This window comes from Dipteris shenzhenensis, chromosome 18 (assembly GCF_047967505.1).
Source record: "Dipteris shenzhenensis isolate YYH24624 ecotype China chromosome 18, Dip_SZ_1.0, whole genome shotgun sequence".
Lineage (NCBI taxonomy): Eukaryota > Viridiplantae > Streptophyta > Polypodiopsida > Gleicheniales > Dipteridaceae > Dipteris > Dipteris shenzhenensis.
The window spans coordinates 18,454,634-18,482,141 of NC_141613.1; the positions used below are offsets into that span (position 1 = coordinate 18,454,634).

The window sequence follows — 27,508 nt, forward strand, 5'->3', positions numbered from 1 at the left end:
AATCGTAACGAGGAATGTGCGAAGTATTCTTCTTCAAAGACTTGTGTCGCTCTCAAATGCTCTTTGCCTATGCTCTCACACTTGCCCGCTTGTGGGCATGTGCAAGGCTCATGGACAGGCAAGATTGTGTGTGCGCAGCCCACCCACGGTCCAAATGCATCATGTGTGTGGAAACACCCTAAGTGACATTTTCCAGAGTGGAGACCCTAGGGGATGGAGGTTGACTTGGGCGAGGGTGAGGAGCCGGAAGAAAAGGGCTGAGAAGGTAACGAGGAACTTGTGAGGCCAAAGGCTTGTCGCTTTCTCGTAATAATCATCATCATGTGTTCCCCTTCCCCTTCCCCTTCCCCTTCCATAACCTCTTCCTCTGGCCTCCAGCCAATCATCTCCACATAACCGCATCCAACTCCTTCAGGATTGCAAGCAACGCAGTCAATTCCTTACAGGTTTTCTTTCTCAGGACCGCCCACATCCAGGTTGCACCTTCTCCACTCTTGATTCTTCCAGCTACTACATCAGGATAGCACACAACGCAGTTCTCAGGAGCGCCCACATCCAGGATTCATCTCTCCACGCTTTATTCATCCAGCTACTGCATCAGGATTGCAAGTAACGCAGTTCTCAGGAGCGCCCACTTCCAGGATTCATCGGGATTGCAAGCAACGCAGTGAATTCCTTTCAGGTTTTCCTTCTCAGGAGCGCCCACTTCCAGGATGCACCTTCACCACGCTTGATTCATCCAGTATGCCGACCTCCGACAATGAGACGGGCGCTGGTGCGTCGAGGATCATAACTCGCCGGGAAATTATGGTCTCCCTGGCGGGGCTTACTCTTGTACTTTTAACTCTCATCCTCGGCAGGGTAAATGCCACCGTGGTTCTGATAACGTCTTCCAATGATTCCCTGCCCTTCCCGGACGTTGAAGCCAGCTTTGGTAAGTTTACTTTTCACTAGTAAAGGTTGATTTGCACTCGATCTTTGGGTACGTGCTATTGTGCGCTTGGGCGCTTGCTGACGGCCGTCCGCTCCGTGAATTTACAAATGCCGTGATGCGAGATGATGGTCGCTAAAGGAAACCGCTCAATTTACCATAATGGTGTCTTTGCTACGCTCAACATAAGGCAAACTGGGACCTCATGTCATGGTTTTCTTTAAGAATTTATCAGTGTGCTAAGGTCTTACAGTTCATTATTGGACGCGAGGTATAATGTGCATTCTTGGGGTGAATCTTCTGTTTCAGTTCTTGGGGATATCCTGTGTCAGGCTAGAGCCACCCATCTTATATAAGACCCCTGGGTCTCTCTTCTTACAGCGCAAGAATTTTACAAGATAAGATCTTGTCTTTTCAATAAGGCTGCTGGGAAATTCTATGCCAAGTTAATTGGAGCAATCTTGGAGACGGCGCTTTTCAGCGACCACTGTATGATGATATTAATGCTACTATATTCGAGGAAGAAGGTTTCTTGCCGTATCCTCCAGGATCCATTGATCTTTTCTTGATGAGCGTGTGGCTCCATGAGAATTCAGTATGAGCAGGGATTACTAGAAAAGAAGGTGCAAATTACAGCCTATGTATGTGCTCTAGTTAATGTGGCACCGTAGTGACGGAGGTGATGCCATAGAAATTCACAATGCTAATCCGAAGTTGTGTAGGGCATCTTTATCGCTCAATTAGAACAGGAAATTACAGTTGAAAATGAATGGAAATATAAATGAAAATACAAACGGGCTGTCATGGGCTCGACAACTGGGCTCGACAGCAGCAGAGCAATTGGACTGATAGTCCTGCTCACTTTGCAAGCCTTGGCTTGGAGGGAGTGCTGGAATTTTTTGGAGTTAGAGCCATATGGGTGAGTACTCCACCAGCACGTAGTATAGACTAGAAACGGATGTCCAAGGTTAAGGACCTCAGACCTGTAGCCTTTGAATAGTTCTGAAGACCCAAATGTACATTGCCACCTATGTATATGGGATTCTTAACCCAATAATGCAACGTGGCAACTATGCACTGCCCTACCTTGATTCCTTAATAACTCTCACGTCTAAACTTCAAATAACCAAGCCTGCACTACTCCCAAAGGACTCCCTACGGTGACGAGTGCTCAAGTAGGCCAAAATTTCTTGCCTTTGAAATTACCACTTCTAGTAAAGGCAGTCAACATTATACACTATTTGTTGCAGTGGAGAACAATCTTATTTAGTGTTGAATTGGAAATGGTTAGTGATTAGCCTTTTGTTTGAGCGAGGTCTTTTAAATTGGTTAGTTATTAGCCTTTTAATTGAGCTTAGTGCTTGAGGCATTTTTAAAAACTCAACCTATGGCTGTGTATCAATATCTTGAATCTGCTCTCGTGAACATGGTGCAAGTTTCAAAAGTACAGGGAGGTCTTTAAGCTAACCTATAGTAAGCACAACATTATCTTGCATCTCCTTTAGTGCATATGCAGTGCATCTTGTGAATAGTGGTGCAAGGTTTATAAATACAAGGGAAATTACTTTAAGGCTGATACTGGACTCATGGAGCTCAGCTAACTAACAAATGCCTTTACGCACTTACATAAGTGGTCCTGGAATCACAGGGTTCATATAGATTTTTACAGGGGTGAGTGCAAGGCATCTAGACCCAGTAAGCGGGCGCCTTATTCACCAGAGTGCAAGAGTCAAATTTCATAGTCCTGTAATTGAAAGCCTAGCTACCCTTTTATTGGATGCACAGTGCTGTTGTTGTTACAGCTCATTAGGCATCAATTAGAACCATCCATTGAAGACTTAACATCTAATCTGTCTCGGGCATTATTCTTATCCTGTGTTAGTCCATGAGTAACCTAAGCTACCATGTGGGCTCGATTGGCGTCCCATTGGGAGTCCTGGTGCTTCTGGAATATGACAGAAATCTGTTACTGTTGCCCTCGGCCTGGACTATTCTTGGTGGGTGCACCAGGGCCATCATGACGCAGCCTGGTAGGGGAGGAGGCTAAATGCAAGGGAACTCTAAGGCAGGGGCGGCCCAAGGAAAGCTTCAAAGTATGCGAGGGTCCTCCTCCTTTTCTAGCTCTAGCGGGTGACAGTGGAACAGGTTTTCCCTAAAAGGTATGTAGGGGCTCCACCATAGCTTTGGGAGAATTTCCCTTTCCCCTTTAGTGGGTTGTGGGAGATTCCCCTGATTTTTGGTGGGCTTGAAGAGGCTTGGTGACTGGCCCTAGCCATGACCAGTGGATGCCATGTCTGCCACTTGTCATTTGGAGGTTGGTGCCATGTTTTGGGTGGTGGGAATGCCAGGCGTTAGAATGTTAGAGAATCTTGTGTCACATACCATGTGTCAAGCCACATGGAAGTCATGCCCATGTGTCAAATGGGACATGTCATTTGCTGATTTCTAGGATTTTACAGCCTTGTTTGAGGTCTCATATCTTTGGAATTGTAAGTCAGAGTTCAATTCTGAATGGTCTTCAGTATTCATAGACTTCAGGTCCACAAGGTTTGGGTCTTTATTGCTTTATGTTATTTTTAGCAGGTCTTGTCTAAATTTTAGTGTGTATGTTTCTTTTCTATCTCTACAATCTGGGCACTGTTGAAAGAATGTATTTAGCAGTTTTTTCCACAATTGTAAGTTTTATTAAAAGTTTTTCTCGGTTTTTCTCTTAGTCAAAGTCCTTCACGTAGTTTCTAAAACATCAAGTTAGAAAGGTGACACCCCACTTGGCCACTGTTAGAGACTCACTGTGCCCACCTGTGAGCCCCCGTTTTGAGGGGACAAGGGGCAGTGAGAGGTAGGAGGGCTGGGAAAGAGAGACCCAGGCTGACATCATAGGCAACCAGCACACCGGCTGGTTGCTGCCTGCAACAGCAGAGAAATAGGGGGGCCCTGTGCCTCCCTGGAGGCGTCAACAGTCCCATGGACTGGCTGCACAGGGCACCCTTTTTTAGGGGCCTGTGGCAGGGCCAGTCGGCCCAACCAGGGCCACCAACCAGGGCCGACCCTGGTCGGATTTCCAGAACAGTCTGGTCGGCCACCAGTCAGGGGACTGACCCTGCTGGTCGGCCAATCCAGAGGGCCTGGGCAGTGCCTATAAAAGGTCCACTCCTTCCTTCATTCTAGCATCCAGTGCAGGACAGAAAGCCTCCTTCCTAGGCTGTGCTGTGCACTCAGAGCTGGTCCAGTCTGACAGAGAGAGTTACATCAGTTCTCCTCAGCACTTGGCTGAGTTTTGTATTGCTCCCCTGGAGCCAGTTTTCTGCCCACCATCCGGTGGATGAATATATTATCTCTCTCCGTTTAAGTTATCTCTGAGTGAGTGTTTATTGCATCTGTGATCAGTTATCTGAGTTGAGTGTCAAGAAGAGTGGGAAAGATCTTGGGTGGAGGTTTGAGTGATTCATTCCCTCCTATTTTTTCAACATGGTATCAGAGCCATAGGCTCTCAACTCTTCCTCATCAAAGCACTCTTTGAAGGAAGAAGTCCCTTGGCAGTAAGGCGACTCTGTTTTCAGCTCAGGCTAGCACAGAAGGTCAGTACATTTATTTCTGTTTGAGTTATTCAGTTTTGCTATTCACCGAGATGGATCAGCGTTCAGAAGCCTCTACATCCATTGCTCGTCCTTTCTCCTTCTCCAGTCATCTTCCTTCTTCATTTATCCCCAATTTCGGTGAAGCTAGAAAGCTCGATGGGATGAACTATCCAATCTGGAAAGTCAAGATCCGAAGCCATCTGTTGGCATGGAGGTTATGGAAGATTGTGAATGGGACCGAAGAGAAGCCGGAGGACCTTGTGGACAAAAGAGGTGAAGTTTTAGTTGAAGCAGATGTGGATGAACTCTGTGCATGGGAGGAGAGGGATGCACAAGCCTTAGCAATGCTTATAGGCACGACAGCAGATGCTGTGATTCCTCATATCCAGTTGGCAGAGACGTCTTCAGAGGCGTGGGCCATACTGAAGGAGCTGTATGAAACCGATAATACAGCTCGTATCATTACACTTCAGCATCAGCTTTATAATCTTGATATGAATGAGGGTGATAGTGTGCATGATCATCTGACAAAGGTGAAAGTTGTGCGGGACCAGCTCGTAGCGGTTGGTCAGAAGGTGGACACGAGTCAATGAGCTGGTCCAGTCTGACAGAGAGAGTTACATCAATTCTCCTCAGCACTTGGCTGAGTTTTGTATTGCTCCCCTGGAGCCAGTTTTATGCCCACCATCCGGTGGATGAATATATTCTCTCTCTCCGTTTAAGTTATCTCTGAGTGAGTGTTTATTGCATCTGTGATCAGTTATCTGAGTTGAGTGTCAAGAAGAGTGGGAGAGATCTTGGGTGGAGGTTTGAGTGATTCATTCCCTCCTATTTTTTCAACAGCCACATCATACAACCAGGGTGCCTTTGGATCCCACCTTGCATGCTTTATGTAGGGCCTTGGGCTATTGAAGGTATCTTTTTACAAATGTTGCATTGAGGCTGGGAGCTACGACATGGGGACCACTTAGGGAGTAGTTAATATGCCAGTTATGCCATTTGAATGAGGGCAAGTCAGAAATGTACTTCATATTTGGATGCGCACTGTACTACATGATGAACGGGCAGCACTATCTCTTTTTCAGAGAGGCCAAGGGTTCCTTGATGCGTTTATGCATCACTCAGTCTAATGAGGGCTGTGAGAGCAGACATAGCGCTTATTGTTTCTTTTTTTGGCCTTGACACCAGGGACTCTTTAGAGGTGTTCAAGTTTTTAGAGCTTGAAGTGCATAAATCTCAAGCATGCCAGTTGTGTTTGGCATGGGCTTGTGGAAGCCCTGTAAGCCATTGAAGCGGGGTCATGTCGATGAATCTGTGAGGCTTCGCATGCGTGCTGGGAGGCCGTTACCGCGAGAGTTCTGGCGGTTGGGACCTTGGAACTATTTGGAGATTACGGATTCTTACCCCATGCCCTTGGAGTTGACCTTTCCGGTCTTGCAGCCCCGTAAAGGGGGCATCAGTACGGTAGGATCGGGCACCCACCCGGTTCGGATCTTCCATTTTGTCTCCACAGGGGTGGAGAAGTGGACACCAGAGCTTGTCGACGCGATGATGGAGCACCATATTTACTAGATGATGGATGAGTGGATGGGACCTCAGGGCATGGACCTCTGGCTCGCTCACGGAGGTTCTGCATACTTCCAGCTTGGCTTCTCACTAGTGAAGCGAGGGTCACGCCTAGATGTAGCAATGATCCGCCTGCCAGCGGAGACGGTTCTCTCACAACCTCACTACTGGACCTTCCAGCAGTGCGCCGACCTCTTTGGCGTAGATGTCTCCTTCATGTAGTACTGGGCATGTAGGGTAGGGATTGAGCCAGTGGTGATTGGTTCGTCGGCGTACGGACACATATTACCCTCCCTCCAAACCTCCGGCGAAGTCGTTGAAGTCAGTTTTCTTAGAGCAAGCTCCCACGCACATGCGAGCCTTGTTCACTGCCGCCCCTTCCCCATGAGTTTGACCGTAGTGAGCTGGAATGTGCATGGCCTTCATGACCATGCACGCAGTCAGCTGCAATACCTGCTTCTCTGTCAGGAATTGCAGCGGGCTCTAGTAGGTGGACCAGTGGACTTTCTCTTGATTCAGGAGCACATGTTCTCCGCAGCAGACATCACACACTGTCACCGTCTTCTCCCTCAGAGGGGCCTAGAGGTTTGGTCCGGAGTAGTGGGCAGGAGCGGAGGGGTCTACATCTTTAGCATCCCAGGCTAGCCCCATACATTTTTGTGCAGGGTGAGTCCAAGCTGCGCAGTGTGGATGGGCCTTCAAGTAGGAGAGACGCAGATTGGTATCTTGAGCGTGTACGCACCTGCTTGCAGACTGCATCGCCTGGCTTTCTGGCGATAGCTCACGGATTGCCTCCCAGAGGTGGACTCATGGATTGTTGGAGGGGACTTCAATAATCTTGAGTTCTTGGAGGATAACCAAGGAGGAGCCTCTTTTGCAGAGATGCCAGCAGGGGAGAGTACTTGGGAGCACTTCATCTTTGCGATTCATGGTAGGGACCCCTAGCGAGAGCTTGAGTTTTCTAGGACCCCGGGCAGCCTGCGCTTCTCCTTCGGCTAGCGGAGGCAAGATGGACTACTGGGGCGTCTGGATAGATTCGACATCAGGGATTGGGCTTTACTACGCAGTGGCACCACTAGGTCCGACCATTCTCTAGCGGTTCTGCACTTAGAGCAGCCCCCTCATGGACTCTCCCAAAAAGGGGTTCGTATTTCAAATGTTCTTTTCTAGGAGGCAGTTTATAGCAAATCTCTAGAGACAGCCTGAGAGCTGACCCGAGGAGGGTTGGGCGGCTTGGGTGGCCGAGAGGATTCAGCGCAGCAGTCGGGAGCTCCAAAGTCAAGCCCTCACATGGAGAACGGCTTTTCAGGAGCATGTGAGAGCCATTCGTAGAGACCTTGCATCTATCGAGAGACTCAGGGAGCAGGATCCGAGATCCCAGTGGCTTAGGGATCGCTTGGAGTGTGCATGCTTGGAGCTACAAGATTTGGAGGTTCGCAAAGCAGAGTTCTCATACCATTCTCCTCAGCCCAAGTGGGTCCAACAGGGAGATAGGATGACCCGAGAGTTCTTTCAGGCCATCGGACCACGGTCCGCAGGAGCCTAGCTTCAGCGGATTCGAGACGCACAGGGACACATGCGCACGTACCCGCAAGAGATCCTTGAGCTGTACAGCCTTCTACAGCGAGCTTTTTCAATCAGAGGAGGTATCGCCCACCACCATTTTGGCTAGAGAGGCGGTTTGGGAGCAGGTCCCCTTAGTAGTTTCACCGGGCCTTACCAGATGGTTAGAGGCTCCTTTCACAGACGAGGAGTTGCGGGAGGTCCTTCAAGCCCTTCTAGCCCAGAAGTGCCCTTGTGAGGATGGCCTAGCCCTGACCTTTTTTTGATGCTTCTGGGAGCATATCTCCACCCCTTTCAGACTAGCCTGCCAGGAGATCTTCGACTCAGGATCACTCCCATACTCCTTGAGCAGAGGCTGGACATGCCTGCTTCCGAAGGGGGGTGACAGGTCAGACATTCAGCAGTGGAGACTGATTACCCTTCTGGACACCGCTTATAAGATCTTGGCTAAGGTCTTGAGTCTACATCTGAGACCCCACCTCCCAGATATCATTCATGAGACGTAGACCGGTTTTGTCCAGGAGTGTAGCATCCTTGATAACATCTTCCACATTCTGGAAGGTATAACCGACTCGCTCATAAAAGACAGCAATTACAGCTGATAAAAGACAGCAATTATACTTTCATAAGCTCTCCCTCACTCCCTCTCTCTGTAGATGCACTAGGGCCCAGGACAAAACGTCGGGCTGGACCCCCCCGAAGGTTTTTATTCATGAGAGAGAATTCGAGTACACAGTTCAGCGTAGAGCTGCCCATCCTAAAATCCAAAAACGTGAATCCTTACAAGAGCTTCAAGCTCATTTCAAATTGGCAACATGCCACTTGTCTAAAATCTCCTATTACATGCCACTAAGGGCCATTCTGGAGTCTTCAAAGCACTTGGTCACACGAACCGCCTCCCAGATGCTTGTCAGGCTCCCGTAGCGCTTAGGAAAAATAACTCTTCCTAGTACCTGCAACAATTAATTAAAGCGCACCACCATGGCACCCATTAATTGTTAGCGCTTTGCATGCAAATAACACACTGTGGGGACTAATTCTAGTGACGGTGGGCGTCCCCACTGAACACATGTGCACATCTAAACAAATATATAAAAAATATATATATATTTATTCTCTGGTTGATCGGAGTCAACGCTCTTGATTATAATTAAGGAGCTTTGACCAAGGGTCGAGGCGCCTTAACTATAGCCAAGTCTCTCCAACCGAAGTTGGCACATCTTGGTTAACCGGGGTTAACCCTCTTGGCGCATGCCAAGTCTTGTTGACCGAAGTCAACACTCTCTGACCGTAGTCGGCTCTGTAGTTCTCTGGTTAACCGCAGTTAACCCTCTTGGTAATAAACCAAGTCTCCTTGACCGAAGTCAGGTTTACTTGACTAGAGTCAAGTATCTTTGACCGTAGTCAATCCTTTGACCATTAAAATAACTCTTTGACCATAATTAACACATATAAAACTCTTTAATTATGATCAAATAAATGGTCAACTGTACTTTGACTTAGGATATTTACATTGTGGTGACATCCCCTTGGCTTCTATTCAGTTGACCTCAACTGAAAAGCTTCCTTGTAAACATCCAAAAGCTGTGGATGGTCGGATAACATGTCTTCGTTCATCCACTTGGCATCTAATGCCGTATAATTCTTGAATTTTACAAGATACTTGTAAAACTCCTTACCCTGAGGGCCTTTACGTATAGTATGGTACACAATTTCCTCTGGCTGAAGGACTTCCTCCAGCTCATCCACTTCTGGTGGATCCTCTGATACTGGTTCTGTAGGCTCTGGTCCGTGGAATTTCTTTAGAAGACTCACATGGAATGCATTGTGAATCCTCCAATGCTCTGGCAATGCTAATCTTTATGCAACCTCATTTATTCTTTCTGTAACCCTGAAAGGGCCATAGTATCTGGGAGATAACTTTGCATACACTTTCTGTTTGCCTTTCAACTTGCGGAGCCTAGCTTTTTCAAACCTCAAAAGTACCCAGTCCCCTTCCTTGAGATCTAACTGTCTCCTATGCTTATCTGCAGCTCTTTTATGTTTCTCTTGAGACCTTTCAATTGCTGTCCGGACTTGGCTGTAAGCTGTCTGGAGGTCTCTCACAAACTGATCAGCTGCAAATATTTCATCTTTGGTCCTCAATATAGGTGGCAAAATCACCTTCCCATATATGACCTCAAAAGGGGCTTTCCCTGTAGAGCTATGTACTGTATTATTGTAAGCAAACTCTACTAACTGTAGGTACTTTTCCCAGTCTGAACTTTGGTCACCTACGTAGCATTTCAGCATATCCAAAATTGTAGAATTTGCTACTTCACTTTGACCATCTGTCTGGGGATGGAAAGAAGAATAAAAATTCAGATTCGTCCCCATGTTATCAAATAAAGCTCTCCAGAATAGACTGGTCATTCTGGGATCTCGATCACTAAAAATGGACTTAGGCATACCATGATGTTTAAAAATTTGTGCCATGAAAAGCTTAGCCATATGATCTGCCTTTATGGTTTTGCGAACCGGAATGAAATGAGCTTGCTTAAATGCTTTCTTCTGTGATATTCCCCATGTGAAGGCTACATTTTTCTTAGTAAGGTCATGTAATGGAGCTGCGATATCAGCAAAATGTCTGATAAACCTTCTGTAGTAAGAACACAGGCCTAGGAAACTTCGAACTTCATGCACAGTTTTCAGCTCTGGCCATTCCTGAATGGCATGGATCTTTGTTGGATCCATTTGTATCCCATTCTTGGATATTATATGCCCCAGATAGTGGATTTCTTCCAAGAAGAATTCACTTTTCTTGCTGTTTGCGTAGAGCTGATGATTTCTCAGCTCTTGAAATACTATAGCAAGATGTTCTCTGTGCTCTTCTTCTGTTTTAGAAAAGACTAAGATATCATCAAAGAAAGTACCCGTAAAATGCCTGTACTTTCGGAAGATGCGATCCATCATTCTATTGAATGTGGCTGGAGCATTTGTCAATCCAAAAGGCATCACTAAGTATTCATACAACCCGAATGTAGTGCGGAATGCTGTCTTGTGCACATCCTGAGGCTCACTTGGTGATAGCCACTCTTTAAGTCTATCCTGCTGAAAACTGAAGCTCCATTTAACTGATCCAGCACATCATCAATGCGCGGAATAGGGAATCTATTCTTGATGGTCATTTTGTTCAGTGCGCGATAATCTACGCACATACGGAATGAACCATCTTTCTTCTGTACTAGCAGTACAGGGGAACAAAAAGGAGACGAGCTGGGCTGAATCAACCCTTTGGACAGCAAATCCTGTACCTGAGCCATAATCTCCTCTCTGTGAGTCGCACTGACTCTGTAAGGTGGTCTGTTTGGTGGCTCACTACCAGGCATTAACTCTATCTGATGATCTTCTGGTCTCTCTGGGGGTAACTCCCCTGGCAAAGTATCAGAAAAGCAATCTTTAAAGTTTATAAGAAACTGAAACTTATCTTTGTCTGCATCATTCATTTCAGCATGCATATCATTCTCTTTTTCTTTTACAAAAACCATGTACGCAGAAATTGCAGACTTTATTGCTTTACCACATGTAACATCAGATACAATGGGGATGGTCTCCCCTTTATTCCTGGCAATTAAACGCTGATTTTTCCCCCTATGCACAAACTCCAGTACTCTTTCAGGAAGAGTCAACTTCACTGCCTTGCGATGAAACCAAGGCATTCCCAAGACTACATCATGATGTTTTAGTGGAGAAATGAAGAAGTCTTCCTGATCCACATAACTCTATACATGAAGACGGAGCTTCCCTATCAAGGGAGTAACTAGCACATGATTCCCACAGAACATCTGATCGGCATCCAAAGCCCTGCCCAACTCCTCCGTCTTTATTCCCAGCCTCAGGGCTAGATCCTCTGATATGAAATTATTAGTAGCCTCTGGATCAAATAAAATTAGCGCTTGGTGGTCTCTAACTTTGCCCCATGATAGCTTCTCTGCCTCTTTTCCCTTCGAAGTTGAAGGCTTTTCTGGGCACTGGGCAGCCACATGCCCCTCTTTGCCGCACCTGAAGCATTTTCCATCTCTACGGAATTCCGCTATCTGTTCAGGGGTGAATAGAGATTTGCCCTTATAAGTCTTTGAAAACTGAGTACCCCTCGGCTTCTGAGGCTGAAACCCTTTCTTTTCAGCCTTGGGGTACTCTTTCTTTTCTGATTTTGAAAAATCAGTTTTCTTTTTATGAGCACGTCCTGCATGCAAGGACAACACTGTAGATGGATCTTGTAACGGCACAAGGCTAGCTACTGAAGCTGAATGCATAAGGTCTTGAATGTTCTTTGCCCCCAAAGCATTCACTACTGCCTGAATTCTTGGAGTGAGACCTGCTCTGTACTTTCTCATTTGGGTGCCTTTGGAGATCTTTTTGAAAGGTGCAACTTGCAAATAAGCATCCCAAAACTTTTGGTTGTACACATCCACTGTATCTCCTGCATCCATATGCAAGCTGTCCCAATCTTGAAGAACATGGTCTCTAAACTGTTTAGGCATAAACTGCTGGTAGAAGGCTTTCTTGAAGTCCTTCCACTTCCTTGGGGCTGACCCATCTGTGGTCTGTGCACTCCACCATGCACTAGCTGTTGCTGTCAAGTGCAAACTGACCATTCTTAACTTGGAGGATTCTGAAAACTTTTCTGTGCCGAATGCAGCATCAAACTACCTGATGAACTGCAATGCTTTGTCTGTATGACCATACTGTCCATTGTAGGTCATAAACTTGAGAGATTTTCCTCCCTCTTTAAATTCCTTGGTCTCTTTGGAAGACTTTCTCTTCTTAGACTTCTTGTGTTTCCTTCTTTTCCTGGATGGTTTATCTGATAAGGAAGAAGAAGACACAGAAGTCGAACTCGAAGTAGACGGTGATGGACTAGGAGATCGGTGATGATGCCTCGATCTCTTCCTGCTATGAGACCGTCCCCTATGAGATCTTTCTTTCTCAGGCTGTACACGAGAGTGTGCCTCTGGCATTGGCATAGCTTCTGCTTGAAACAAATGCTGAGCCCTTGGATCCTTTTTGAGATTTTCCATCTCTTGTATACGAGTGCGTACCATCTGTTCAAATTCTTGTTGAGTTTGCGGCACACTTCTCTGTCTTGGATGTACATCTCTATCTTGTGAATCCCACTGGATAGGTGATTGATCCATATTCTGAGATCTGCAAATTTCACACACACACACACCGTGTAGGTAACTGATGCACAACTACCTTTGCTTTTCCAACAGAAAAATACCTCAACAAGAGGTGTTTTACATTCACAACTTGTGCCAATAACTGGGCTATCAATTCAAAGCATAAAGCCACAAAATTGCTAGAGCATCAACAATTGTATTGCCCTTTTTCTGGCTACTGCAAAAAGCACTCAGAAGCATCTGATTCATCTTCCCAATGTACAAAGGCATGCATTTTCTTTTTCTGCAAATCTCTGCTTTCTCTGCTTTTCTGCTGCTTTTCTGACAGTAGAAATCTGCTTTCTCTGTTTTCTCTGCTTTTCTGCTGCTTTTCTGACAGTAAAAGTCTGACAGGCAGGTGAAATCTGTAGCAGAAACAGTCTCTGCAACTGTTCTTTTTTTTATAAAAAGAACAGTAACCAGATGGAGTAACTGGCTAGTTACTCTAACCAGACTGACTGGTTCTGGTCTGGTTAGTTTGCAACTAGACTAACTGGACTAGTCACAGTCTGGTTACAGTGACCAGACTAGACTGGTTGGGTCAACTAACTGGACCTCTAACCAGTCCACTACCAAGGTTGAGTTAGATTAACCCCTGGTCAGCCATGTCAGCATCCATGTCACCTGTTAGAATGCCAGGTCATCTCACACGTGCATGCCACATCATCCCTGCACGTGGGTCTGCCACATCAGCCGACACATGTCAGAATGACACGTCAGCATTGTTCTGTGCACTGCCACGTGTCATATGTGCCACGTCAGCTCTGGCTGCCTTGCCTGCCACATCAGCACCACGCGTTAGATCTGCCACGTCAGGTGGGCTGCCACATCAGCCTAAGGTCAGAGACGGGTGTGTAGGCGACGGAATTCTGTAGATCATCACGCATCGCGCGTTACGCCCCTTGTTCACCAAACATTTCGACGCATCTCCTTCCGTAAAGGGTCGCAAAAACAGCCATGGAAGAATTTTGCTCGCGTCTATTATCTCCGTCCGCATCTCTGTCAGATAACACGCCTGCGCCTTCGTGAAAAAGTCGCTATGCGTTAAGGCATCTCCCCACGCGTTAAAATCACTGACACCATCCTCCGTCAGACGCTCCCAATATCGTGCATAGCCTATTTCCACGTCAATTACTTGCTATCACACGAGAAACAAGCAGCGCTTCTTCTAGTGCACCGGCCCTCAGCATAGATCTTTACTCCTCCTATACTCACGCGTCATCTAAAAACCTCCATCCGAGGCATCGCGTAGGCATTTCCTTCGCCATTTGCAATCTTCATGCAAGCTTTTGGGACGGCCATTCATTACCATTGCTTCATCCTGTTCTCACGTTTTTCCTCAGACCGTCACTACCTTGAAAGGCAGCGAACCAAAGCTCTGATACCAATATAACCGACTCGCTCATAAAAGACAGCAATTACAGCTCATAAAAGACAGCAATTATACTTTCATAAGCTCCCTCACTCCCTCTCTTTGTAGATGCACTAGGGCATAGGACAAAACGTCAGGCTGGACCCCCCCCCAAGGTTTTTATTCATGAGAGAGAATTCGAGTACACAGTTCAGCGTAGAGCTGCCCATCCTAAAATCCAAAAACGTGAATCCTTACAAGAGCTTCAAGCTCATTTCAAATTGGCAACATGCCACTTGTCTAAAATCTCCTATTACATGCCACTAAGGGCCATTCTGGAGTCTTCAAAGCACTTGGTCACACGAACCGCCTCCTAGATGCTTGTCAGGCTCCCGTAGCGCTTAGGAAAAATAACTCTTCCTAGTACCTGCAACAATTAATTAAAGCGCACCACCATGGCACCCATTAATTGTTAGCGCTTTGCATGCAAATAACACACTGTGGACTAATTCTAGTCACGGTGGGCGTCCCCACTGAACACATGTGCACATCTAAACAAATATATAAAAAATATATATATATTTATTCTCTGGTTGATCGGAGTCAACGCTCTTGATTATAATTAAGGAGCTTTGACCAAGGGTCGAGGCGCCTTAACTATAGCCAAGTCTCTCCAACCGAAGTTGGCACATCTTGGTTAACCGGGGTTAACCCTCTTGGTGCATGCCAAGTCTTGTTGACCGAAGTCAACACTCTTTGACCGTAGTCGGCTCTGTAGTTCTCTGGTTAACCGCAGTTAACCCTCTTGGTAATAAACCAAGTCTCCTTGATCGAAGTCAGGTTTACTTGACTAGAGTCAAGTATCTTTGACCGTAGTCAATCCTTTGACCATTAAAATAACTCTTTGACCATAATTAACACATATAAAACTCTTTAATTATGATCAAATAAATGGTCAACTGTACTTTGACTTAGGATATTTACATTGTGGTGACAGAAGGTATGTGGACTGGGCCATGGAGGAGGCGTAGCCGCTCGGCATTCTTCGTGGAGAAGGCATATGAGTGGGTGGAGTGGTCTTTCTTGGAGGGGACCATGCAAAGGCTTGGTTTCTCTGAGAGATGGATCAGAGGGGTATCAGCTCTCTATGCGGGCAGTTCCTGCCAGATGATTTGCCATACATGTGAGGCCTTCCCTCTCTCCCGCTCAATGAGGCAGGGCTGCCTACTGGCCCCTTATCTTTTCCTTTTCGTGGCAGAGGCCTTAGGTTACTTTGTGTGCTCCCAGACTTTTGGTATTACAGGGATGTGGCTTTCGATCAGACGGGAGGAGGAGCTCCTTGACTCCGAGTTCGCAAATGACACAGTGCTATATGTGGATGGCTCTGCAGCCAGCTTGGAGAGGGTCAGGGGGGCCTTAGCCATTTATTGTGAGGCTTCCGCAGCTCGCATAAATTTGGCCAAATCCGTTGGTCTCTTGATAGGCTTGGAGGACACTTAGGAGGTTCGAGGTTGGGGAGCTGATTTTGGCTTTCTTTGGATCTCGAGAGGAGAGACAACGCGTTACTTGGGCTGCCAGGTAGGCATTGACATTTCGGCAGAGCAACAGTTCAGCCCGGTCCTAGAGAGTGTCAGGCGGAAGCTCTTATACTGGAGCTGTGCCAAACTCTTGCTTGCAAGACGTGCACCAGTGGTGAACCAGGTACTCTTAGCCACAGCCTGGTACATCACCTTGTGTTGGTGTTTTCATCGGGGCTGCATGGGGCAGCTACGGTGCCTGGTATGGAACTTCCTCTAGTCGGGATTAGATGGCGCACGCAACACTAGAGCCAGGGTGACTTGGTAGACAGTGATCTTGCCATAGACGCAGAGGACTTGGCATTATCAACCCAGAGATGTAGAGCAGAGCCCTCTTGGCAAGCTGGTTGTGAGAGGCTGCGGAACCCTGGAAGCTCCTACTCCAACAGGGGCTTCTTGGGAACACACCTCGCACATGGGGACAGTGGCAGCAATCCTATAGGTGGAGCTTCCTTGAGGCTCTGTTGACAGGGAGGGGCTCTCCGTTGATGTGGAGTCTCTACAGAGTGTGGCAGAGATTGGCAGGAGGACTCATACGGGCTAGGCGGTCTTGCAGAGAGGAGTTTGAGATGCAGTCTCTCATCTGGCACCCAGATCTCAGAGACTTGGAGGGGCGCATTGTTACGCTCTAGCCGAGGTAGCATGACCTTGGAAGAATCAGTCGACATTTCCCTTATAGGATCTATCTTTGTAATATATGTGTTTGCGCTTTATGTAAATGATCGTGAGGGATTAATGTCAAGGTCCTAGGTGAGGGCTGATAGCACCAGACTAGATAGATCTGAGACCAGGGGCCTAGTGCAAAGAATGTGCCTAGGGGCAAGGAATTAAATGCATCCCAAGAGAGGGGTGAAATGTTGCATTAGAAAGGCCCTATATGGATGACATGTGGCATCTAGATCTATCTAGGGAATTGGGGTCTGTCAAGGCTTGAGTGAGAATGAAGAATCGGGATTTTTACGTGATATTGATACAGCTCTCTCTCTCTCTCCCAAGCTGGGTAGCCTTGGTAGAATTGGCTGGGTGGATAGACATGGTGCTACTCCCGTGATCAGTAAGTAGAAGCGAGAATAGAGAAGTCAGTTTATAGTTTGGTATCAGAGCGTAAGGTATGGAGTGTAAGACCTGTGGGCAGCGCAACTTAACGGGCTGAAGCGTGGTGACGGAGCAGGGGCCGTAGGAAGGCCTGTCGACGATCGTTGGCGGTGAAAAAAGGCTATATGTGACGGGCTTCTTCGATGGACGTTCTGCTGCGACAGTTGGCGTAGGTGACGCACTGATCGCAAAGAGCCTCCGCAACGAAGGGTCGATGTGGTCCGTGTTGGATGGCGCTCCCGTAAGAGAGGGGTGTTGATTACTCGTGGTTGGAGTTGGAGGTACCGTAGGACAGCGACGACAGGCGTTGACGGACGATTGACCTACGCACCGTGGGCGCTGGATTAATTGAACGAAGGTTCCATACGTGCATACGATTGACGACGGACAGTGGGAAATCGCCAAGGTCCTCGAAGTGACGCAGTGATGCTGGCTAGCCGGGGTCTGCTTCGGTGGCACGCGTGGGTGCAGCAATCTGCGACACCAGCAATCTGCTCGTAGCTGTGACGATCCAGCAAACCTTGGGAACCCAGATTGAGTGTAAGGCTAGCCAAGGTAGATGGTAGGTTGATAGATAACCGATTAGTTTCGTCAAAGATCACGCAGGTTTCTCTCAGGCTGCGACACATTCCAAACAGAAAAAAAAAAAAAGAAGGTTATATCAGTGCAAGCAGATCATACGTGGAGGCTACAGTCTTTGGGGACTCGGATTGCGTGGAGCTTCCAGGGAGCATCGAATTTTCCTTCACTATAAAATTTCAGTTTGGTTATACAGTTTGTTGTTTTAGTATAGAGGAGTTTGCGGTTACTATACTTGTGTGTATGCATGTGTGCTCCGATCAGAGTCAGTTTGCAGAAAATTCCTTAGTATAGGGAAAAGCGCTATTTGGGTTATGCATGTATCAAATGCCTAGTCAGTGTGCATAAGGGATTGCAGGAATTCCCTAGTATAGGGAATTGTGTTCAGAGTGTCAGTACCCTGAATTGTGTCAGCTTGTGATTACAGTGTTCTAGGGGTCTTTTAAAAAAAAAAAAAAAAACCCCAAAACAAAACGCCTACTGAACTAAATGGAAGCAGAAGAAGGGGCTTCCAGGAGGGACCCTGGTGAATCAGGAGTCCGGCCGACCCAGCAGGGATCGCGCCCAGTAGCTCACACTTTATCTGGCAGAATTGCATTGCTGGAAGATGCCTTGCAACAGTTGTTAGCGCAGCAATTACAAGCCAATGCAGGGCAGTCCGAGCTTAGGAGAGCGATACATAGTATGTCTGCCAGACCTTCTCGAGAGGAGAAGGGAAAGGCTCTAATGGAACCGGAGTCTAGTGTCCATACGGTCGAGCCTAGGAAGGCTAAAGTGCCTATTATTGCCAATTACAGACCGGAAAAGTATTCTGGTCGGATGAACGACCGTAGCTCCGATGTCATTGAGACCTGGCTACACAAATGGGACGAGGCGTTCGCCATTTGTGAGATCAGAAATGACATCAAAAAGATCCGCGAGGCCACCCACATGTTTAGTGAGGCAGCGGATCGGTGGTGGATTAAACAACAAAAGGATGGCATAGCATCCACTACTTGGGAGGGGTTTAAAAGAGAGTTCAGGAAACACTTCTTACCTCCTGACGAGGCATCCCGAGCTTGGGATCAATATAGGAACCTGCGTCAGAGAAATTTATCTGTGGCAGAATACACTGATAAGTTTCGAGAGAGTGTAATGAAGGTTGACGAACCCCTGCCTCAATCAATCCAAGTGAAAGATTTCATATTTGGATTGAATGACCGAATAAAAATGGAAGTTCGGGCTAAGTACGCGAACACGCTAGATGATGCAATAGCTATAGCCTTGAACTACGAGGATGCCAAGGGCAGCAAGCCAAGTGGGTTTGCACAGGTCGGAACCCAGTATGGGTATCCGAAGAAATCTGGGTTTAAGAAGAAGTGGACTAGTAAAGGGAGTGGTTCGCAGCCGAGTGGTCAAGCCAAGCAGGCGAGACCGGCTGAAACTCCTAAACCAAGTACCACCATTGGAGTGAAGAGAAAAGTAACTCCAATGGCAGCCCGGGCTTGGTCTAAGTCTCCCTTGAACCCGGAACAAAGGGAAAAAGCGAGGAGGGAAGGCTTATGCTTTGGTTGCCTTCAACCTCATCAGTGGAGAGATTGTCCACGTAACAAAGATCGTCGGATGGCTGAGATGGTGATCTCAGAGTGCGACGTGGAGATGCAGGGAAGTCCCAGAGCGGAAGAGATGCAGATTCAGCTAGCGGGATCTTCTCAGAGGTTAGTACCTTGTTTGTTATGTGTGTCTGTTACTAAGTTAGTGACGAGTGCACCTGATAACATCCTATCTAAGCCCGCAGCAACGGGGTATACAGCCTTCAATGATACGGAGTTGATCAAGATGAAAGGGCAAGTGGCCAGTCATGATGTCATTGTGTTGTTTGACTCAGCGTCAACTCACAATGTGATTAACTCCAAGCTCGTGAAGAGGCTGAAACTAAAGACAAGTCCATCTGACTATGCGTATACAGTCAGGATGGCAGATGGAAGTCCAACTGAAGTATGGGACCAAAGGGTTACCCAGTTGGAGCTTCGGATTCAGGACTATACTGAGAAGCGTGATTTTGAAATGACCAAGCTTGCTCATGCGGATATAGCCCTGGGAATGGCGTGGCATTCTAGGAAGAATCCAGCCATTGATTGGAAAAAGCACGTATATCAATTCAAGATGAATGATGTGCTTTATGTCTTGCGAGGTGAAAAAGATATACCTCAGGGACCGTTGGTTTCCGTGATGGAAATCAAGAAGGCTCAAGTGGAGTTTTTGTACCTTTGCACCGCATCGGTAGAGTCGGTGAATGATTCTTCGACTAGCACTGATGTTACGCAAAGTGATGAGATGGCCAAGCTGGCTAATCTTATAACAGAGGAGTTCTCTGAATGCTTTAGGGATGAACTACCTTATGGGTTACCTCCAGAGCGGAAAGTTCAGCATAAGATTGAACTGATCCCGGGGGCAGAACCTGTAAATAGACCTCCCTATAGAATGAGTTTTACTGAAGAAGCGGAGGTGCGTAGGCAACTGGAAGAATACCTCAAGTTGGGGCAGATTCAACCAAGTTTCTCACCTTTTGCTTCACCAGTGATATTAAAGAGGAAAAAGGATGATACGTTTCGCCTCTGTATAGATTACAGAGCATTAAATAATATCACTGTTAAGCACAGGTATCCGATGGCTCGGATTGATGATTTGCTAGATGCATTACATGGAGCCGTGATTTTCAGCAAGATAGATCTTAAGTGCGGCTATCATCAGATCCGGATTAGAGCCGAGGATGTGCATAAAACCGCTTTTAGAAGCAGGTTTGGTCATTATGAGTTTTTGGTAATGCCCTTCGGACTTACCAATGCTCCAGCGACCTTCGTCATGCTTATGAATGATTTACTACGTCCGTATATCGGAAAGTTCGTAGTACATTTTATTGACGATATCTTGATATTCAGTAAAAGTGTTACTGAGCATTATGAACACTTAAGGATAGTGTTCAGTACTTTGAGGAAAGCCAGTCTTTACGTGAATAAAAAGAAAACTATACTGTGTATGGTTAGGCTTGAGTACTTAGGATTCATAATTACTCCACAGGGGGTAGAAATGGATCCGAAGAAAGTGGCTGCGATACTGACTTGGCCAATCCCTCAGAGTCTGACCGCGTTGCGATCATTCTTGGGATTTGTCCAGTTTTATAGAAGGCATATCAAAGGATATTCCGGAATAGTATCGCCATTGACTGATCTGACCTCAGATAAAGTACCTTTTATTTGGGGACAGAATCAACAAGAAAGTTTTAACACCATAAAACAAGCTGTGGTCTCAGGACCGGTGTTAAAAATAGTTGATCCCCAGAAACCGTTGTTCCTAGAAACCGATGCAAGTGGCATTGCGGTAGGAGCAGTCCTCCTTCAAGAGGGAAGGCCAGTAGCCTTTGAAAGCAAGAAGCTTTCTCCCTCTCAAAGGAATTGGCCAACTCATGAATTGGAGTTGTACGCTGTTATCCATGCTTTGAAAACATGGAGGCATTATCTGTATGGTTCAGAGTTTTATGTGGATGTGGATCATGATACTCTGAAACATTTCTGTAAACAGCCTGACTTGAGGGGCCGCCAAGCTAGGTGGGCAGAGCTCATGCAGGAGTTTAATCTAACGATTCGGTACCGAAGAGGAAAAGACAATAAGATAGCTGATGCGTTGTCTCGCATTATGCACAACCTGAGTTTCACGGTATTAGAGAGTGCTCTAATGACCGAGATCAGAGAAACTCAGAAGGTGGACGAGTTTGTCCAGAGCTTATGGCCTAAGGCTCATGTGTTAAAACCCGGGGAAAGTGAAAAGGATGACCTGGCATCCAGAAAAGGCCAAACTTATGCAAGATATACCATAAGGGATGGTATGCTAGTTAGAAATGGCAAGGTTGTAGTACCTGGTCAGAATGATCTCAGGCAGAGAGTCATTCGACAATGCCATGATAGCCCGTGTGCGGGACATCCAGGTGTCGAGAAGACATATGATCTCGTGAAGCGAGATTTCTTTTGGCCAAAGATGAAAAAGCATATTCATGAATATGTGACACGGTGTTTCTCGTGTCAAGTAAGTAAGGCCGAGCGGGTGAAGCCACCCGGACTTTTACAGCCCTTGGAAATACCACTAAGTAAGTGGGAGAGCATTTCCATGGACTTTATTGTAGGGTTACCTGCAACACAAGGAGGATATAATTCTATCCTTGTGGTGGTTGATCGTCTAACCAAGATGGCTCACTTCATTCCGACTAGAGAGTCTGTTAGTGCCCCGCAAGTAGCGGATTTGTTTATTAGACATATTTTTCGTCTGCATGGATTGCCTAGATCCATAGTGTCAGACAGAGATGTCAGGTTTACCGGTCACTTTTGGACTGCGGTATTTGAGACACTAAGGACTGAGTTGGGAATGAGTAGTGGGGATCATCCTGAGACGGATGGTCAGACGGAGAGAGTCAACCAGACTTTAGAGGATATGCTGAGAGCATATGTGTCATTGAGGCAACATACATGGGACAAGTGGTTGCCATTGTTGGAGTTTGCCTACAATGATAGGAAACATTCATCTACTGGGTTCAGTCCGTTTGAGCTGAACTATGGTTATAGACCAGCCAATCCAACTATAGTTGGAGTACCTCAGAAAGTGCCTAGTGCCGCGAACTTTGTAGTTCAGATGCGGGAGATGCTAGCACTTGCGAGAGCTAATATCCGCCAGGCTATGGATAGAGCCAAGGTGTATGCGGATGAAAATCGGTCTATAAGAGTATTTGAAGAAGGAGAAAAAGTTTTTCTCAGAATTCCTTCGCACTCGAAGTCGTTGACTTCAGGAGAGTGTGCTAAGTTATCACCTCGATACTGTGGGCCGTGGTTAATTCTAAAGAGAATAGGCAGTGTAGCCTATAAATTAGAATTGCCACAGGGGTGTAAGGTGCACCCGGTTTTTCATGTTTCACGTTTAAAGAAATTTTTACATACTGGTGACTCACTAATCGAAGGTGTGGTTTTGTTTCAGGAGATAGAGGATATTGCAAGGCGCAAACCAACAAGAATCCTGGACCGAGGAACAATGCAAATACGAAATCGGAAGATACCCACGGTGTTGGTTGCATGGCATGGTCAGCCTCTATCCGAAGCTACCTGGGAATCCGTATATCAGTTGCGGAGAGTGTTCCCAGACTTTATCATCGAGGACGCTGATGTCTGAAGAGGGAAGGAATGTTACGCTCTAGCCGAGGTAGCATGACCTTGGAAGAATCAGTCGACATTTCCCTTATAGGATCTATCTTTGTAATATATGTGTTTGCGCTTTATGTAAATGATCGTGAGGGATTAATGTCAAGGTCCTAGGTGAGGGCTGATAGCACCAGACTAGATAGATCTGAGACCAGGGGCCTAGTGCAAAGAATGTGCCTAGGGGCAAGGAATTAAATGCATCCCAAGAGAGGGGTGAAATGTTGCATTAGAAAGGCCCTATATGGATGACATGTGGCATCTAGATCTATCTAGGGAATTGGGGTCTGTCAAGGCTTGAGTGAGAATGAAGAATCGGGATTTTTACGTGATATTGATACAGCTCTCTCTCTCTCTCCCAAGCTGGGTAGCCTTGGTAGAATTGGCTGGGTGGATAGACATGGTGCTACTCCCGTGATCAGTAAGTAGAAGCGAGAATAGAGAAGTCAGTTTACACGCATGCTGGGGCAACGAACTCATATCGGATGGGCACAGTGGGACAGGGGACCGGCAAGATCCTTGGGACATGGAGACGACTTCCTAGAGAGACAGAGGCCTGTAGACATGCCCTCTCCTACCTCCGAGAGTAGGTATCAGGATGCAGGAGATCAAGGAGGCAATCCCAGACTCTTGGTGGGAGGGACTCCGGAGGCCCTAGACCCCTCATTGCTGGTCAGGATAGTTCTTGCGGAACAGGGGCACCGCTCTGGATCCGTTTTTTTTCGAGAGTCTCTTGGTTCCCCCCAATCTCGTTTCTATCGGGTGGGACCAGCAGGCTCATTGCAGGACGAGTCGGAGTTGGAGGAGACAGAGGTGGACCTACAGGACCTGGAGTGGCAGAGGGCCAGGATTGTGGGTCGCTTGGGCAGGACTTGGTACATCGATCCCTCCATCATCTTATCGACCCCAGAGGGAGTGGTTTGGCGCCTTTGGATTTGGGAGGGGGAGTGGGTTTGGCCCGCCCGCATAGGGCACTCGAACCGGATAGAGGAGGTCTCCTTCTCGTATACCACTCGCATCGGGCATCATCTACGGTTGGAGGCAGCAACATGGTCCCCTTAGAGGGAGCGCCACTGGCTTGAGCAGGATGTCCCGCGAGAGGTCATAGGCCAATTTCGGCCCCATCTCTGGACGAGTTTGCGCCTGTAAAAGATCTCTTGCTTCTTTTGGCTGTTGGCGCATGGGTCTCTGCCCATCGGCCCCTAGCTAGAGCAGATGCAGATTGATGGCAGATGCACTGGTTGTGGGGATGGAGTTTTGGAGACCATCCCGCACCGTCTTTGGGGCTCTGCCTCGCACAACGGATTTGGTCGGTGGCCCTCAGGATTGTTGCTAGCATGCAAAGGATGAGCAGGGGTTTCACGTGGGGGATGGTGGCTTGGCTCACGGAGGGAGGCCACGCCTTAGCGATCGACCCTGTCATGCCGGCTTACAGGATACATGGATAGTAGGTTTCCCGGATTGAGATCCATGATGCAGTTCAGCCCACCCGCTCATGCCCACCAGCTCTCCCGAAGGATGGTGTTTGGGAGACCGTCTCTAGCATCTTCGCCTGGAACGTATGGGTGGCCAGATGTAGCAGGGTGATGGGGGGCCAATCGATCCCTCTGACGGCTACTCTAGTAGCCATTTGGCAGGATTGCATCTTCACATTGTGCACCATGTGGGAGTTGTACGGGGGAGAGAAGTGGAAGAGAGTAAGAGAGTGAGAGTGAGAGAGAGTGACACTCTAGTGCGGGTGTGAAGAATGATGAGCCACACCACAAACTCACTTATGTTTTATTAGGATTAGGTTTACCCTATGACTATCTTAAGACAGTCATAGGTGTCCTATCTTTTAATGAAGGGTTGGCAATGTGCCTTTACCCCAACAACCTCCCACCTAAAGGCCAATGTGCCTAAAGGGGAGAAAAGAATAAAAATTACAGCAATATACAGTTACTGTATACAAGACCATAAAATAAGAATGGTCTCATCCTAATCCCATGATGTGGCGGCAATGTGCAAACCGCTCTGTAGGCAAGCTCTTAGTGAGCAAATCTGCAGGATTATCATCAGTATGTACTTTCACAAGCTCAAGTCGCTTGTCTTCCAGTACCTCCCTGATGAAATGATATTTCACTTCTATGTGCTTGGTCTTCTGATGAAAGACCGGATTCTTTGCCAACATGATAGCACTCTGACTATCACAATGCAAAACTGGCATATCTCCTGTAATGCCCAAATCTCCCACCAGCCGAGTAAGCCATATTGCTTCCTTGCAAGCCTCAGTGGCTGCAACATATTCAGCTTCTGTGGTTGACAGTGCAACGCATTTCTGCAACCGAGACACCCATGATATAGCACCTCCTGCAAATGTGAAAATATAACTGGTAGTAGACTTCCGGTTATCCGCATTCCCTGCATAGTCTGAATCTGTAAAACCATGCACCAATGCATCCTGCCTACCATAGCATATGCACAAGTCTTTGGTACCCTTGAGATACCTCAAGACACCTTTCACTGCTTCCCAATGCCGCTTGCCTGGATTTGCCATATACCTGCTGATGACTCCCACCGCAAAAGCAATATCCGAACGAGTGACAACCATGGCATACATCAAAGATCCAACTGCAGATGCATACGGAACCTTGGCCATTTCAGCCTTATCATCATCTGATCTGGGGCTGTCCTTACTGCTGAGTTTTAAATGTGGAGGCAACGGGGTACTAATGGACTTCCCTCCCTCCATTTTAAACCTCTGCAGTACTTTGTCAATGTACTCTTTCTGTGACAGAAACAAAAGTCCCTTGGACCTGTCACGAGTAATACGCATGCCAAGAATATGATTTGCATCACCCAAGTCTTTCATGTCAAAAGACTTATGCAGTTGTTTCTTCAAAGCACTAATCTCAAGCTGAGATTTACTGGCAAGCCCTTGTCATTTTGATCCACAATAGGCTGTCCTGGAGACTAGCAAGAAGGTCAACATCCATAGTCAGTGGTCCAAAGAATGCCCAGCAGTCTGGAGCAGCAAGGAATGCCACGCAACATTCAGTCCTGCCTGCAGATCATCTGAGGCGTGAAAAGCAGAACACTGCAGGCTAACAAGTTCAAACTGAAAGCAGCTGTTACCTCTTGGAGCAGTTCTTAGTGCATACCTACAGCCAATAGGAGAGCACGCATCTGCGGGATGGTACTGTCCAAGGAACATGCACTACAAAAGTCACTGAAGCTCACTGAGGAGCACACAACCAAAAGAGTGCGTCCATCAGGAAATACTATCTGTATACTGCCAATCCCTGCAATCTGACATGCATAGTTGTTCCCAAGATGAACAACTCCATGAGTACCTGTGTAGGAAGTAAACCACTCCCTATGAGGAGTAACATGAAAAGAACATCCACATATAGAATGAGTAGCATCAAACTGCCATCCTTTGCCCGTTTGGTGTACAAGCAATGATCGGTCTCACACCGATGATACCCTTGGGACTGCATGAAGGCATCAAACTTCTTGTACCATTCCCTTGGCGCCTGCTTGAGTCCATACAAGCTCCTCTTGAGCTTACACACAAGCTGTTCTTTCCCTTTAACAGCATATCCCTCTGGTTGACTCATATAGATCTCATCATGAAGATCTCCGTGAAGAAAAGCTGTCTTCACATCCATCTGACATAAATCCATGTCATCATGAGCAACAAGAGCTAACACTGCTCTCAAAGTAGTCATCTTGACTACAGGGGAAAAAATCTCATCAAAGTCAATGCCCTTTTCCTGCTTAAATCCCTTGGCAACCAATCTGGCCTTATACCGAGGTAAAGCATTTGAATCCACTTTGACTTTGTAAACCCACTTGCATGGCAAAACCTTTCTGCCTGCAGGTAACTGCACCAAGTCCCATGTATCATTCTGAAGTAGGGAGTCCATTTCTGACTGCATGGCTTTCTCCCACTTCTTTTTCTCTATTCTTCCCATAGCTTCCTTGAAGCTGGAAGGCTCACCACAATCTGTCAGCATGATAAAATCAGCCACATTATTGGCTCCTGGAACAAACCTGGCAGGAGGCCGTTGTGCACGGGTGCTCCTCCTAACAAAATGTTCCGGATTAGGCTGCTGTCCAGCCTGTTCTTCATGCATGACGGGTGGCTGTACCACCATATCTGGCTGTTCTACAGCCCCATCTGTTGGCACATACAGTGGTGCATCATTGGCAAAATTATCTGGCTGATTTTCAGCCTGTATACCCTCTTGAACAGGGTGATCTGCAGCAGCCTGCTGCTGCATATAAATGGGCATTCTTTGCTGTCCAACATCATCATAAATAACCCTCCTGTATTCCACAGGTTGCACGGGTTCCTTGTGTACACTATCTTCTTTAAAGATGACATCATTGCTGCGTATAATCTTCCGTTTAACGGGATCCTATAACCTATACCCCATTTCACCTTCGTCACCATAACCCATAAAGATGCATCTGATAGACTTTGGATCCAGTTTGGTGCGTAGATCTTTGCGTACATGAGCAAAGCACTCGCAGCCAAATACACGTAAGTGCTTATATGAGGGTGGCTTGCCAGACCACTCCTCCTCTGGCACTTTCAACTCCAAAGCCTTATTTGGTGACCTGTTAATAATGTGAACTGCTGTTTGCACAGCTTCTGCCCAAAAGCCATGGGGTAATGCAGCATAAGACAACATACATCGAACCTTCTCCTGAATAGTTCGATTCATCCGCTCACTTGCACCATTTTGAGATGCATTATGAGGGGCTGTGAGTTCCTGTTTGATGCCCTTAGCTTGGCAAAACTGCACAAAAGCATGTGACACATACTCACCCCCATTATCGGATCTGAGGCATTTCAGCCTA

General features: G+C 47.0%; 1 protein-coding gene across 2 annotated transcripts in view; it reads left to right on the forward strand.

Annotated features, from left to right (window-relative positions):
- Positions 1–231: 231 nt before the first annotated feature.
- Positions 232–27,508, forward strand: part of LOC147890895 (receptor homology region, transmembrane domain- and RING domain-containing protein 1-like) — a 44,060-nt gene continuing 16,783 nt past the window's right edge. Inside the window, exon 1 of one of the 2 annotated variants that reach the window (XM_087389943.1) lies at positions 232–934. In XM_087389943.1, the coding sequence (XP_087246069.1) occupies positions 745–934 (190 nt within the window). In that variant the 5' untranslated portion in view covers positions 232–744. The remainder of the gene's footprint in view (positions 935–27,508) is intronic. The other variant, XM_087389942.1, reaches the window with a different exon arrangement.